General features: G+C 42.5%; 1 protein-coding gene across 1 annotated transcript in view; it reads right to left on the bottom strand.

Moving 5' to 3' along the window:
- Positions 1-16,228, bottom strand: part of LOC126455500 (cytochrome P450 4c3) — a 295,097-nt gene that overhangs the window by 244,493 nt on the left and 34,376 nt on the right. The window contains exon 2 of the mRNA XM_050091254.1: positions 5,938-6,053. Within this exon, the coding sequence (XP_049947211.1) occupies positions 5,938-6,053 (116 nt within the window). The remainder of the gene's footprint in view (positions 1-5,937; positions 6,054-16,228) is intronic.

The following is a 16,228-nucleotide window of genomic DNA, read 5'->3' as shown; positions in this document are numbered from 1 at the left end:
ATATATTTAACGTTCGTAACGTATATGTATTAATTTTACAGTCAGCGATGTCTGGATCAAAGCACAAAGTATGTGTGTAGGGGATGGACTACTGACGAACCTCCTCGACATAGTATCACGTATTAAACGTTTTAATGCCGGCAATTGAGAAAAAATAATTATTGAGAACTCGTATAATAAATATTACAGACTTACAAAATTGTGATAATGGTAATGATCTTTTAAAAATAACTTAGTTCAATGATTGAAACGCAGTCAAACACATTTTGTTTTTATCCCTCAGAAAATTTCATTTAATCTCTCAGGGGGGTAATTATCCACAAGTTAGGATCCACTGGGCTAGGGCGACCAATTCTATAGTATTGTTCCAGTGGTTGGTGTCCTTATCGTGTAGACATGAGGGCTGACATTGAACGAATTCAGAGACATGCTCCTAGAACCGTAGCAGGTAGGTATAACCCATACGAAATGTGAAGGAAATGCTCGAGGAACTTACTCGTAAATGGAAATCCCAAGAAGAAAGACGACGTTGCTCTTCCGAAACTCTGTCGAGTATGTTTAGAGAATCTGATTCGTACTGCTATGCTGTTACCATCGTACGTTTTGCTTAAGGATCACGAGGATAAGATAAGAAAGGTTCGGATGCATACACAAGCATCCAGATAGTTTTCCTCGCTCAGTAGGCAACTAGCACAGAACATAAAATCAGTAATATTGGTGAGATGTACCCTCAGTTATCCACTGTATAGTGGCTTCCGGAGAAGATATGTAGCTGTACACTGATCAGCCAGAATATTATGACCACCTACCTAATAGCCGGTATATCGACCTTTGGCATGGATAACAGCAGCGACGCATCGTAGTATGGAAGCAATGACGCCGTGGTGGGCCACTGGAGGGAGGGAGTTGGCACCGCATCTGTTCACAACTCACCTAATTCCCATAAAATCCATGAAGAGGGGCGAAGAGCTCTGACGTTCAGTCACATCCGTGTTCTGATCTGGCATCAGTACATCAACTGGAACTCGCCCTTGTGTTCCTCTAACCACTCCATCATACACCTGGAGTAGTGATATGGCGCATTATCTTGTTGAGAAATGCCGTTGCCGTAGGGAAACATGATCGTCATGAAGGGGTGTACGTGGTCTACAAACAGTGTAAGATACTCCGTGGCTCTCAGGGTGCCTTTCATGAGCTCCACTGGTCCCATGGACACCCACTTGAATATTCCCCAGAGCATAGTGGAGCGGCACTCTGGACTCGCATTCGGGAGGACGACAGTTCAATCCCACGTCCGGCCGTCCTGATTTGGGTTTTCCGTGATTTCCCTAAATCGCTCCAGGCAAATGCCGGGATAGTTCGTTTGAAAGGGCACAGACAACTTCCTTCCCCGTCCGTCCCTAATCCGAAGAGACCGATGACCTTGCTGTCTGGTCTCCTCTCCCAAAAAACAACAATGTAATGGAGCCGACGCCAGCTTGTCTCTGTCCCGCAGTGCAGGTGTGAACGAGCTGTTTTCCTGGAAGACGACGGATTCCCACCTGCATGATAAAGAATGCATTGCTCTGCCACTGCACCAACGCCCAGTGCCGATGGTCATCTGCGAATTTAAATTGTAGTTGCCGCCGTCGTGGTGTTAGCATTGGCACATGCTTGGGTCATGCGGAGGCCCATCGTTAGCAGTATTTGGTGCGATGTGTATTCTGACACACTTGTACTCTGCCCAGCATTAAAGTCTGATGTTAGGTTCGCCACAGTTCGCCTCCTGTCCTGTTTTACCAGTCTTCTCAGCCTACAACGACCGACACCTGTAATGAGAAGTGGCTGCCTAATCCAATGACGTCTGGACGTGGCTTCACCTCGGTTTTCCCACCTGTTGAGACAATCACTGCAGAACTCCTCGAACACCCGACAAGTCGAGCTGTTTCCAAACTGCTCATGCCGAACCTCCGGGCCATGACGGTCTGCCCTCGGTCAGACTCAGAAAGATCTCGCACCTTCCCATTCTATTCATGGAAAGCAGGCACACCATGCGTGTGTCTGACTAACAGTCATTCCTCACCATGCGACACTGTTATCGCCTGGTGGTGCTTATCAGTGTAGATGTAGATGTAGGCAGGTTGTGCGCCCTCGCGTAGGTTTCAGTGTACTAGTGCCAAACACGGATATGTACAAACGTGTGCTGTCACTCATTAATCCAGGTGCTAGGTCCCCATCATTGGAAACTCTTTGCTCTGTGATGGGAAGTGAGCGATGGTGGTACGATTGACCATTGGTTGTCGCCCAGCTCTGAAATGGCGAGTGGTTTGCCTCTTTGTGTGCCGTACACTTGCTGTTACAGTCGGCGACTGCCTATGACGACCATTTTCATCAATACTTTATATTGCGTGACAAAATATTTTGGCAATTTTTTTCTCAAACAGAGAATCTCAGTGTATATCTTTGTCCTGGTGCCCCAGTGCTCACAAGACCTCGAACATGAAGTGTCTAACATAACGTGTACACACTTTCTCGTCGCAGTCAAATACGCCGACGCCAGACTCGTGATCTGACAACGTCCCAGTTAAATGAAATGTCGTGTGACGAGGACCTCCCGTCGGATAGACCGTTCGCCTGGTGCAAGTCTTTCGATTTGACGCCACTTCGGCGACTCCCAGTTAAATGACACATACACACACAATTATTACATTATCCAATTATACTATCTAAAGCCCACCCCTTAAAAACTCTACTCTGTACTTTACATCTCAGGAACAGATAGGTCTCAGGAAAAGTGAATGTCTCTTGGAACGGCATCCTCTTGGGAAATTGTTTCGCTACAAGGTACGTCGGAGTAACTCTGGATCGCTCTCTCATTTTTAGGCAACACTGTTCCAATGTCAGACAGAAAACCAGCACTTGAAATAAAATCTTGAGAAAGTTAAAAGGCACAAAAAGGAGAGATAAATATCAAGTTATTAGAACAATTGCATTGGCTCTGTTCTATTTTTCGTCTGAGTACACCATCCCAGTTTCATATCAATCATCTCGTGCCAAATCTGTGAGCCCTATTCTAATCGAAGCTTGCAGGCTGATTACAGGGTGTCTCAAAGCTACCCTTGTCGAGAAGATATGATCTTGCTTTGCATCGCGCCTCCAAATATTCGTTGAGAAGTCGCCGCCGTTCATGAATGACTGAAGGCTGAAAATGCTGACGCTCACCCACTATTTGGCCCTGAAATACCTCAGCCTTCGCTAAAATCAAGAAAAAGCTTCCTTCGAACAGAGGAATCTTTGAAACGACAGACGGTGGAAGACTCCTTACATTGAAATCCTTATAACAGGATGGGATGGAACCGAGAGAACGTATTCCGTCCGGCCACAACGACCAGGGGGTGTTTGGAGGTCCCTTAATAGCTCAAGAACTGGTGTCTGTAATGTCCAGTCGTTCCTCAAACTATGTGGCCTCCAATCGGAGGATAACAAATGTGGATGTGGAGAGGAGCGAACTACGCAACAGCTGTGCCAGCGCCCTCTTTTTTTTCGTTTACCTGTTCATCGCGGGACCTTATGCTTGCAAACGATAATGTTAGGTGTAGCTCTATTTTGTAGAAATGTTACCTGTCTTTCAAATTTGGTCTATGATATTTCGGAATGTTCCTTGATTACAGTCTCTCCAGTGGAGCAGGCATGATTAATTCAACTGCTCATGAGTGTCTTTAACTAATGTAAAACAAACAATAAGATGTAATTGCTCTAGAAATAATATTATCTCACAATATGGAACTTAATTGAGGCCCTATTTCACATCCGTTCTGCTTACGTAAAAGTGCAAACTTAGAAATACAGCTACTAAATTTTTCTCCTTTTTTACAGATGCAAACATGTCAGAAAGTTATGTTCTGTACGAAAATGGTGTCCGGTAGTGGAAAGATTGAAATGTCCATCGCCTCAAAAAGTCCCCAATAAGGTCCTGCAACAATCGTGAAATTAAGTTATTTCTAATAGCACCGTGAAGGGGTACCAGAGCAAAGCGACATCTTGAAATGTCGTAAGAGATAGAAGAACGTAACAGGAGCCATAAACTCTGGGGAAACACTTCGGTTTGAAAAAGATGACTTGCTGAAAATTATATTTACAACATTTTTACTGGTATGTGTTTCACTAATAGTTCTTCAGGTAAAATATTCTACGGTCACTCTTATTCATCAAATTCGAGCAGATGTTAAACTAAACCATATGGAAAAAATGTTATTGAGCTTCTTCTCAGTTACCCTACAGATGTAATGGCAGCATTCGTTGAATCCTATGGCTTACAGAACTTGAGGCAATCACCTAATTGTCGCAACCAATTTCGAGCTGTTCTGTCAAGTATAGAAAGAGCTGCATATAAGTCGGCATTTGATCTGCGAAAGAAAAAGCACCAAAATATTTTTCTTAGAAAATGATTGAGTGAAATCCTAAAACCACTTAATATATACTAGATCACGAAATCCTGGCATGTCCGTCGTACTTGAACGTACTTGCCAACGCTATCAACTCATACTGTATGTTGGTTATAGCAAGTCATTCGGTGTTTCCGCAAGTTCTTTTCTATGCCATGTACTGAGAACATGTGCATGTAGAAGTTTGGCTAATACGACTTGACTGCGATGAACTTTTAAGATTATTGGAGACGTGTTGACACAAACTTTTGAAGGCTGAACCCGCGATAGTTTGATGAGTCTTTCAGGAGCAGTCTGCGACAGATTCCTGAGGGTGGGATCACATGACCCTAAAACTGGTTGTTTTTGTACTGATCACTTGATAAACAATATAGCTGAAAGGAGAATCTTTTTCATACAATCGAAAAACATTTTGCATTATTTTCAGTATAAAGTAATAGAAAATCATAAATCTAAAAGTTGCGATACGTGCGTCTATTGTTGTATATGACTGAACAAAAACAAATGCTTGTTGTCGATTGCCTAGTACAGAATTACGTAATGGTAAATGACAATGTTTTTATCCAACAGCACTAGTCTTGGAATAAAATCAACACAGTTGCTAAAAAACACTTTCCATCAATTTGTGTTAGTTCTTGTTAGATTTATGGAGTCATCGCCAGTCAATAGGAATTGCTCAAACTGTCACAGGTTAAGAAATTGTCTCACTTGTGCTTGCTTGAGTCCTTTACATCCACTTAATATCGCCGGTGTAGACAGGTAACTTCCCTTATGACATCTCCCAGTATCATAATAAAATGTTATATGACATGATGTTGCACCAAAGATAATAGTGCTGTTGCATTTCATTTATCATGTTCTGATCAGAAATAAAGTTTTTGTAGCATAAAAAATTGCAGTTGTTAGGAAGCAGAATACTATAAACGAAACAGGTCAGTAACACATATTGTCCTTCACCTTCTATCAACTCAATTGCTAAAGTAGACTTTTCTTTAAACAATTTGTATTAGTTTTTATTAGAATTATGGAGCCATCACCAAATGATGAAAAATATTCATATATTCTCTTTTGGAGCATACTACCATGAAAATATGGCCCCTTGCCGGCAAATGAAAGATCACATTTTTCAAAAATTAATTCGTCTCATCAGTGATTGCTTGCGTCCTCTGAATCAACTCAGTATAGACGGTGCACATAAAAGATTTCCTTCATGGGGTCTTCCAGGATGAAAAGGAAGTGTTACATCGGATGACATTACAGAAAATCTTACAGTGATGTTGCATGTGGTTTGTCATCTCCCATCCAGGAATATCTATGTCCTGACACAAGCATTTGGTACTTGCTGGGAAGCAGAATGTCACCAATGAAACACACGCGTCTTGTGTTATTGTCCTCCACCGTCCGCCACACGGATCCAGCACCACAGTCAGTGTTGGCGTGTTCTCCACCCACACCTCCACCCACACCTGTTCCCACGCGACACAACACCTCCACCTGGCTGGCAGCTTCTAACCTCGACCACCTCTGGCTGGAACAGCTGGACATATGGCCGCGATCCGTGCCACGCCTTGTTCACTCCAGACTTCTGGCCCCACATCCTCGTCGTGCCCGTCACGCGGGCGAAGAGTTCTGCAGACAGACAGATGTTCCATCCGTCAACAAATGGACGCTGCTAACACCCACGCAGCAAGTTTCTCAGAGCGATGACCAAGGGTTAGGCGGGACATGGCTTCACGGGAAGCGAGCAAATAGCCAGTTGTGTCAATACGTTGCAATGCTGTCACTAGTAATAGCTGGGTTCGTACGTATCTTACGACCGAAATGTGGCATTATTACCTTCCATTCTCAACAAATAGAACTCTGATCTGTTATACGATCAATCAAAAGCATCTGTTCTAGATGCCTGAGTACTTTCACGAATTGGTACATCTGGTTGCTCATTGTATTAGAAGTTAATGGCGGTTATAATACTTAATATTTGGGTGTATGAGAGGGAGGTCTTTAGCTCATTTATTAAAATCTTACGAGAAATGTGTAGTTAAAAATAATAAAAATCAAAAGTTCGTAAAGATTAAAATATGTTTTTCTAAAAGCTAAATACAGCGATTCAAAAGGTTGTGCACAAATTGAAGGAGCTGACAGAGGAATCGAAATATAACAACTTTGGAATAGGAACCTATGGTCTTGGAAGCAATTCTGAGCCAGTGGAGGCTATGGAATGTCAGAAACAGCTAGTCAGTCAATGGGTAGTAAGTTCAACGAAGATAATGTACTTAACAATGTCGTACATTACAGTAGATGTTCAAAAAGGCGACCACCATACTCAAGACAGGCAAAACAGCTCTGGGGAAAATTCTGGTGCACGCCAGACATCGCACGAGGCTTGTCAGAAGCTGCAAGTATCCTGGTGAGAAACTTTCTTCGGAGGGAACTGGTGTTACGATCACGAAGCCTTGACGTGTTGTCACAAAACATAGAAAAATAAATTAAAAATAAATAAATAGGTAAACCAAGAGGCATCACGTTATGATAGCGAGGTGGCAATGCAATTGGATCTTCCCTTTCGATCCAACGCCTAGGGTACACAGAAACAGTACATTAATTTTGTTGAACTTTGCTTTGATTAACCCTATCATTACTGACATTTCAATGATTTGTAATGTCTCAGGGTTAATTCCAAGGTCATAATTTCTTATTCCAAAGGTGGTGTATTTCTACTCCTCTATCAGCTCCACCAATTTGTGCACAACCTTTTGAATTACTCTGGATATGTTCTCTCTCTCTTTTTCTCCTTTCGCACACACACACACACACACACACACACACACACACACACACACACATATATATATATATATATATATATATATATATATATATATATATACTGGGTGAGTCACCTAACGTTACCGCTGGATATATTTCGTAAACCACATCAAATACTGACGAATCGATTCCACAGACCGAACGTGAGGAGAGGGGCTAGTGTAATTGGTTAATACAAACCATAAAAAAATTCACGGAAGTATGTTTTTTTAACACAAACCTACGTGTTTTAAATAGAACCCCGTTAGTTTTGTTAGCACATCTGAACATATAAACAAATACTTAATCAGTGCCGTTTGTTGCATTGTAAAATGTTAATTACATCCGGAGATATTGTAACCTAAAGTTGACGCTTGAGTACCACTCCTCCGCTGTTCGATCGTGTGTATCGGAGAGCACCGAATTACGTAGGGATCCAAAGGGAACGGTGATGGACCTTAGGTACAGAAGAGACTGGAACAGCACATTACGTCCACATGCTAACACCTTTTTATTGGTCTTTTTCACTGACGCACATGTACGTTACCATGAGGGGTGAGGTACACGTACACACGTGGTTTCCGTTTTCAATTACGGAGTGGAATAGAGTGTGTCCCGGCATGTCAGGCCAATAGATATTCAATGTGGTGGCCATCATTTGCTGCACACAATTGCAATCTCTGGCGTAATGAATGTCGTACACGCCGCAGTACATCTGGTGTAATGTCGCCGCAGGCTGCCACAATACGTTGTTTCATATCCTCTGGGGTTGTAGGCACATCACGGTACACATTCTCCTTTAACGTACCTCACAGAAAGAAGTCCAGAGGTGTAAGATCAGGAGAACGGGCTGGCCAATTTATGCGTCCTCCACGTCCTATGAAACGCCCGTCGAACGTGTACCTCACCCCTCATGGTAATGTACAAGTGCGTCAGTGAAAAAGACCAATAAAAAGGTGTTAGCATGTGGACGTAATGTGCTGTTCCAGTCTCTTCTGTACCTAAGGTCCATCACCGTTCCCTTTGGATCCCTACTTAATTCGGTGCTCTCCGATACACACGATCGAACAGCGGAGGAGTGGTACTCAAGCGCCAAGTTTAGGTTACAATATCTCCAGATGTAATTAACATTTTACAATGCAACAAACGGCAATGATTACGTATTTGTTTATATGTTCAGATGTGCTAACAAAACTAACGGGGTTCCATTTAAAAAAACGTAGGTTTGTGTTAAAAAACATACTTCCGTGCATTTTTTTATGGTTTGTATTAACCAGTTACACTAGCCCCTCTCCTCACGTTCGGTCTGTGGAATCGATTCGTCAGTATTTGATGTGGTTTACGAAATATATCCAGCGGTAACGTTAGGTGACTCACCCTATATATATATATATATATATATATATATATATATATATATATATATATATATATATAAGTTTTGAAAACTGTGATATAAGGGAGATGTTCTGCAAAGAACGATCGATAATAATACAGCAGAAAATATATCTAATCAATCATTGGCCTTAAAATGAATGAAACTAAAGTTTATTGCCCCGTACTGCCAGCCATTCTTCCCTCAGGTATATGGTTCTTTGGCTCAACAGCCAGGTGACAGCCCTCGGAGGAGTGGACTAATTGTGATCCCTGAAGAGTTGTTTGGCTGCTACTTCTGCTTGGCCGTTTCATAAGATTCCCATGTACCCTGATACCTAACCGCTGCTATTAAAATGGGAGAAGTGTGTAATGTGTTTCTTCTGAAGCTTTCTCTGCTGAGCACTTACAGAGCACTAATGGAACTGGTGGAGAGTACAGATTTCTTATTATTATGACGCCTCATTTGTTTTCGTGCCTTGCAGATTCGAGCGGATGATTTTTTTTGAAAAGCGAATCCTAAGAACATTGCCAGGAAAAATGACTGAGCTGCCACTGTAAGCCCCCTTGCCTAGCATCGTTAGCATCTATCACATTGAAATCTTGGTGCTTTGTGAAATAAAGGGAAAGTAAGACATAAATATTGATTGTAGGCAGCAAACACTGTTTTTAAAATCTATCAAATCAAAAAGTAATTCTGAGCTATTAAGAAGACGCTAATCTGCTCCAACCTCGGCATGAAACACTAATATCAGCCACACCCGTTTTTAAAGACAATACGTCGCAAGTATTTCGAAAACTCTCATTGCTCGCTAACGACTGGTTTGTGATCAATGGTATGGTATGCAGGGGACGAAATTTTAAAGACTTGCTGCACCATGAGGAATCACCGCCGAGTACTACTTGGTGGTTCAGGAGCCTCAGCACAGAGGCTGGTCCTAATAGCCACAATGGTCAGCCTAATTCCCACAAAAATCACCACGTGTAACATTATAAGTATTATCTTCTAGCGCAACGACAGATTACGCTTCCATAGCCAAACAGAGATCGCAAGAAGCCTGCATACATCTGTGAACTAAGCGTGACTAATACATTTCAAGATAATTCCCAATGTAGCTGCTAAATAATTAAATAAAGTTTCACTTTAATATACATTGTCTAGGCATAGCGCACTAACTCTTATGACCGGATGAACCTACAATCGCCTGATATAACAGTGGTTTGTTTTATTGCTCTAGGAGATGATGGAGTGGAATTGCTACGTATGAAATATGAGTTCACTGTATTACAAGAACGATAAAAAGATTTATTTACCTTTATGTAATCCATTGCCACAGAAATATGCCGAATATTTACAACCGTCTTTGAATATTAAAGCATCACTTGATGTACACATTTATTAACTCTTCTCTTGAAGTACAGAGTTCAGAATGACTTAACTGTAAGACGTAAGGAACGCATGCCTCCTGAGTAGACGATGTTGTCTGCTTGATCGGAGGTCACGAACTCGGCTGAGTGTTCCTGTGCTCGGCTGTATATTGGCCTCTGTGCGGCGGCGCTGCGGAGCTGGGAGAGAGTGTGTGGCTCCGACAGCACCTCCCATTCGTTGTTGCAGTATGCAGTGAGACATCGTTATATTCCGTGGTATTGAGACGAGTTGCCGAGTTTGCTGAGGCACCACAGATCACCAAAAACCACGTGCATTAATGACACTGAACGCCCATTCCAGAGATACTGAAATTGATCTTAAACATTTCCTTGACTAGACAAAGGCTGTGAAATGGACTCATATGAAGAACACCAAATTTTCATAAATGGCAGAAAATGTGGAAATAAGTTGATGAATGACAAGCTAGACAGCAGTAATCCAGAAACATTATAAACACGTAAGTCCTGGATCTTTCCTTAAGAATGTGTTCAACGTATGTAATATTTTCTGTGATTAGTGGAATAAAAACATTCATTTTGTGGTCACATTCTTTTAGTGTAAGTAAACTTCATTAATTATATAATCTTTCCCATGGTTCCTGTGAGGACAACTTTCGTTTAGTGTTAATAGCTGTCTTAGAGTAATTTAAGTGTAATAATATTACTGTTCAACTTAAATATCTTACCTATACAGTTGTCTTTAACTCCAGTTTAAACATAGAAATGTAGCAATGTACTGATGTTAATGTTTTTGTTTAATCATATACATGGCAGAAATTGGAATATATGTTCAACTCACACTAAAACGTTTAAACAAAATAGTTTAATTAATAGATGTCACCTGAAAAAGGCAGCGTGCTGCCGAAACGAATCGTACCGAAATAAATATTGCTATTATCCGTATGTGAGGCAACGAATTGCGTTGTTCGTAAAATTTAAAATACGTCAAGTTGAAAACAAAAAGTAAACTGTTTTTCCGCCAGTTTTAAACTGTTTTTCTGCCAGTTTCGATAGTAAAAGAGGAACAGAAACAATCGCCTTATCATCCCCATGCGTAATCATTCATGTCGTCATAAATGATGGCTATGTATAGAATTATTATTTACGTATAGGGATATTACGGTGGTGTAGCAAAATAAAGTGATTTATTTTAGCAAAAGTCAGTATCTTCAAACTGAGTTGTTTTAACTACTTGAAAACATTCAAAGGTTTTTGGGCCGTGATTTCAGATCCCAAAGATGTGGCAACGAGGTAGTTTAAAATCAGATGTGCGACCCAGAAACCTCGCCGCTACATTAGAATTTAAGAATTTAGAACAGTTTGCCTCATCCTCAGTTCAGGAAAAAAAGGAGTAGCAAATAGAGACACAGATGTCTTAGTTGAGAACTTGAAACGTTTCTTCTTTGCTCATTCTTCCAGGCCCATAATTTTAGTTGCAAATGACGGACAGTTGTTGCGAAGATGGAGTTAGAACACAAAAAAGCAGTCTCTAGTTCAATCGCTGACTATATATTTAAATCTGCAGGGGCAAAGGGAAAAAATCGTATAATAGTGTCCTCGCAAGCTCAATTCAAGCAGTTTTCCGAGGATATTACACTTTAAAATAGTAAAGTAAGCCTTCTAAATGTCAAAATAATATGTCTTGCCACAGATCTTACGATACCTCACGTTAATAATGGTCAGCTTCCCGAAGACATCAGGTTAAAGTGCTATAACACCTCTTTAAATTTTGACAGTAGCCTCAATTTGGTGAGGAAGAGAGTCTAAAAGTATCTTCAGTTATGACGTCTCCAGCCGATGCTATATATCGATGACTAGATCCCGTACAGCTACCAAGATGTGGTGACGTCGATTGCTACGTTACACCCAATATTACAATTTCATATGGGATGAAGATAATTAAGATCGGGTTATTTAGTGGGCCAGTCGAGGTACGATAGGGTGTCTGAGTCTTCGTGAAACCTATGAACACGGCTTTTGTCACTAGGAAGACAGGAGTGTCCACAAAATACCCATCATGATGTAGAAGAAAGATTCGTGTTCGTGATAGACAGGATGCGTGGGTTTACGTCACGGTTCACAAACACCCTAAAAGCATCACAGAACCACCATCGCCTGTACTACACCCTCCACACATTGAGTATTAACTGCCTCATTAAGTCGTCCATGCACTCGATGACTTGCATCATTTGAAAAGAAGTTTAATCGCCACTCGTCGGATCACAATGCACGCCCAAGTCAGCTATTGTCCAGATTCTGAGTTGTCTGGTCCACTGAACACGTGCAAATTTGCACATTTATTTGCCGCTGTGAACAATGGTCTTTAGCCACTTTTTCTTTTTTAGTTATCAGTCTTCTGACTGGTTTGACGCGGTCCCGCCACGAATACCTCTCCTGTGTCATCTCAGAGTGCACTTGCACCCTATGTCTTTAATTATTTTATAGATGTATTCCAATCTCTGTCTCGCCCTGCAGTTTTTTCTCTCTACTGCTCCCTCAAGTACCATGGAAGTCGATACCTGACGTCTTAACAGGTGTTCTATCATCCTGTACCTTCTTCTTGTAAGTGTTTTTCATACACTCCTGGAAATTGAAATAAGAACACCGTGAATTCATTGTCCCGGGAAGGGGAAACTTTATTGACACATTCCTGGGGTCAGATACATCACATGATCACACTGACAGAACCACAGGCACATAGACACAGGCAACAGAGCATGCACAATGTCGGCACTAGTACAGTGTATATCCACCTTTCGCAGCAATGCAGGCTGCTATTCTCCCATGGAGACGATCGTAGAGATGCTGGATGTAGTCCTGTGGAACGGCTTGCCATGCCATTTCCACCTGGCGCCTCAGTTGGACCAGCGTTCGTGCTGGACGTGCAGACCGCGTGAGACGACGCTTCATCCAGTCCCAAACATGCTCAATGGGGGACAGATCCGGAGATCTTGCTGGCCAGGGTAGTTGACTTACACCTTCTAGAGCACGTTGGGTGGCACGGGATACATGCGGACGTGCATTGTCCTGTTGGAACAGCAAGTTCCCTTGCCGGTCTAGGAATGGTAGAACGATGGGTTCGATGACGGTTTGGATGTACCGTGCACTATTCAGTGTCCCCTCGACGATCACCAGTGGTGTACGGCCAGTGTAGGAGATCGCTCCCCACACCATGATGCCGGGTGTTGGTCCTGTGTGCCTCGGTCGTATGCAGTCCTGATTGTGGCGCTCACCTGCACGGCGCCAAACACGCATACGACCATCATTGGCACCAAGGCAGAAGCGACTCTCATCGCTGAAGACGACACGTCTCCATTCGTCCCTCCATTCACGCCTGTCGCGACACCACTGGAGGCGGGCTGCACGATGTTGGGGCGTGAGCGGAAAACGGTCTAACGGTGTGCGGGACCGTAGCCCAGCTTCATGGAGACGGTTGCGAATGGTCCTCGCCGATACCCCAGGAGCAACAGTGTCCCTAATTTGCTGGGAAGTGGCGGTGCGGTCCCCTACGGCACTGCGTAGGATCCTACGGTCTTGGCGTGCATCCGTGCGTCGCTGCGGTCCGGTCCCAGGTCGACGGGCACGTGCACCTTCCGCCGACCACTGGCGACAACATCGATGTACTGTGGAGACATCACGCCCCACGTGTTGAGCAATTCGGCGGTACGTCCACCCGGCCTCCCGCATGCCCACTATACGCCCTCGCTCAAAGTCCGTCAACTGCACATACGGTTCACGTCCACGCTGTCGCGGCATGCTACCAGTGTTAAAGACTGCGATGGAGCTCCGTATGCCACGGCAAACTGGCTGACACTGACGGCGGCGGTGCACAAATGCTGCGCAGCTAGCGCCATTCGACGGCCAACACCGCGGTTCCTGGTGTGTCCACTGTGCCGTGCGTGTGATCATTGCTTGTACAGCCCTCTCGCAGTGTCCGGAGCAAGTATGGTGGGTCTGACACACCGGTGTCAATGTGTTCTTTTTTCCATTTCCAGGAGTGTATATTCCTTTCCTCGCGGAATCTGTGAAGAGCCTACTCATTCCTTACCTTATCCGTGAATCTGTGAAGAGCCTACTCTTTCCTTACCTTATCCGCTCACCTAATTTTCAACATTCTTCTGTCAGCACCACACCTCAGATGCTTCGATTCTCTTCTGTCCCGTGTTTCCCACAGTCAATGTTTCATTATCGTACAATGCTGTGCTCCAAATGTTCTCTCTAGGAAACTTCTTACTCTGACTAAGACGTATGTTTGATACTATTAGACTTCTCTTGGCCATAAATGCCCTTTTTGCCAGTGTAAGTCTGCTTTTTTATGTCATACTTGTTACATTCGTCATAGGTTATTTTGCTGCCTAGGTAGCAGCTTTCCTTAACATAATATACTTCGTGATCACCAATTATTATGTTAAGTTCCTGGCTGTTCTCATTTCCGCTACTTCTCATTACTTTCGTGTTTCTTCGATTTACTCTCAGTCCATGTTCTGTACTCATTAGACTGTTCATTCCATTGAACAGATCCTGTAATTCTTCTTCACATTCACTGAATGTAGTAATATTATCAGCGAATCCCAACATTGTTATCCATTCAGCTTGAATTATAACCCTCCTCTTGAACCCTTCTTTTATTTCTGTCATTGTTTCTTCGACGAACAGACTGACCTCTAGGGGCGAAAGTGTACATCCCTGTCTTATATCCTTTTTAATCTGAGCATTTCCATTTTGGTCTTCCACTCTTACTGTTCCCTCTTGCCTCTTGTACATACTGTGTTTAATCGTCTTTCCCTGCAACTTACCCGTATTGTTCTCAGGATTTCGAACATCTTGCACCATTTTACATTGTCGAACCCTTTTTCTGGGTTGATAGATCCCAAAAAGTGTCCTGATCTTTCTTTAGTCTTCCTTCCACTGTCAACCGCAAGCTCAGAATTTTCTCTCTGGTGCCTTTACTTTTCCTGAAACCAAACTCATCGTCATATAATACATCCTCAATTATCTTTTGCAATCCTCTGTATATTATTCTCGTTAGCAACTTGGATGCAAGAGCTGTTAAGCTGATAGCGATGTAATTTTCGCACTCGTCGGATCTCGCAGTCTTCAGAATTGTCTGGATGACGTTTTTTCCGAAAGTCTGATGGTATATAGCCAGTCTCATATATTCTGCACAGTAAGATGATAATCGTTTTGTTGCCACTTCCCCAAGTATTTTAGAAATTCTGATGGAATGTTATCTATCGCTTTTTCCTTATTTGTTTTTAAGTCTTCCAGAGCTTTTCTGAATTCTGATTTTAATACTGGATCCCCTATCTTTTCCTTAGCGACTCCTGTTTCTTTTTCTATCATGTCATCAGACAAGCCTTCGCCCTCACAGAAGCCTTCAGTGTACTGTTTCCACCTATCTCCTCTCTCTCTCTTCTGCATTTAACAGTGGAATTCCATTTGCACTCTTAATGTTACCACTCTTGCTTTTAATTCCATAGAATGTTGCTTTGAGTTTTCCACATGCTCTGTCACTCCTTCCGACAGTCATTTCTTTCTCGATTTCTTCACATTTTTCATTTAGTCATTTCTCCATATCTTCCCTGCGGTTCTCACATATTTCATTCCTAAGTGACGTGTATTTCTGTGTTCCTGAACTTCATTGAACGTTTTTGTGCTACGTTATTTCGACGATCAACTGAATTATCTCTTCTGTTATCCATGATTTCACCTCAGTTACTTACTTTGTACCCATGTCTTTCTTTCCAACTTCTGTGATTGCCTTTTTTATGGATGCCCATTCCTCTTCAACTGAACTACCTACTGAGCTATGCATTACTGTAGTATCGATAGACTCGGAAAATTTCAGGCGTATCTCGTCATTCCTTAGTACTTCCGTATCCTACTTCTTTCCGCATTGAATCTTTCTGACCAATCTTTTAAACTTCACCTTACTCTTCATCATTACCAAAGTGTGATTTGAATCTGCATCTGCTCCTACGTAAATCTTACAATCCACTATCTGATCTCGGAATCTCTGTCTGACCATGATGTTATCTGACTGGAATCTTCCCGTATCTCCCGGCCTTTTTCAAGCATACCTCCTCCTCTTGTGATTCGTGACCAGAGTATTCGCTATTACCATCTGAAATGTATTCAATTAGTCTTCCTCCTGTCTCATTCCTGCTGCCAAGTCCATATTCTTCTGTAGCCCTTTC

Source organism: Schistocerca serialis, chromosome 1 (assembly GCF_023864345.2).
Source record: "Schistocerca serialis cubense isolate TAMUIC-IGC-003099 chromosome 1, iqSchSeri2.2, whole genome shotgun sequence".
NCBI lineage: Eukaryota > Metazoa > Arthropoda > Insecta > Orthoptera > Acrididae > Schistocerca > Schistocerca serialis.
The sequence above is the reverse complement of the archived record's forward strand: the minus strand, read 5'-3'. Positions and strand labels throughout refer to the sequence as shown.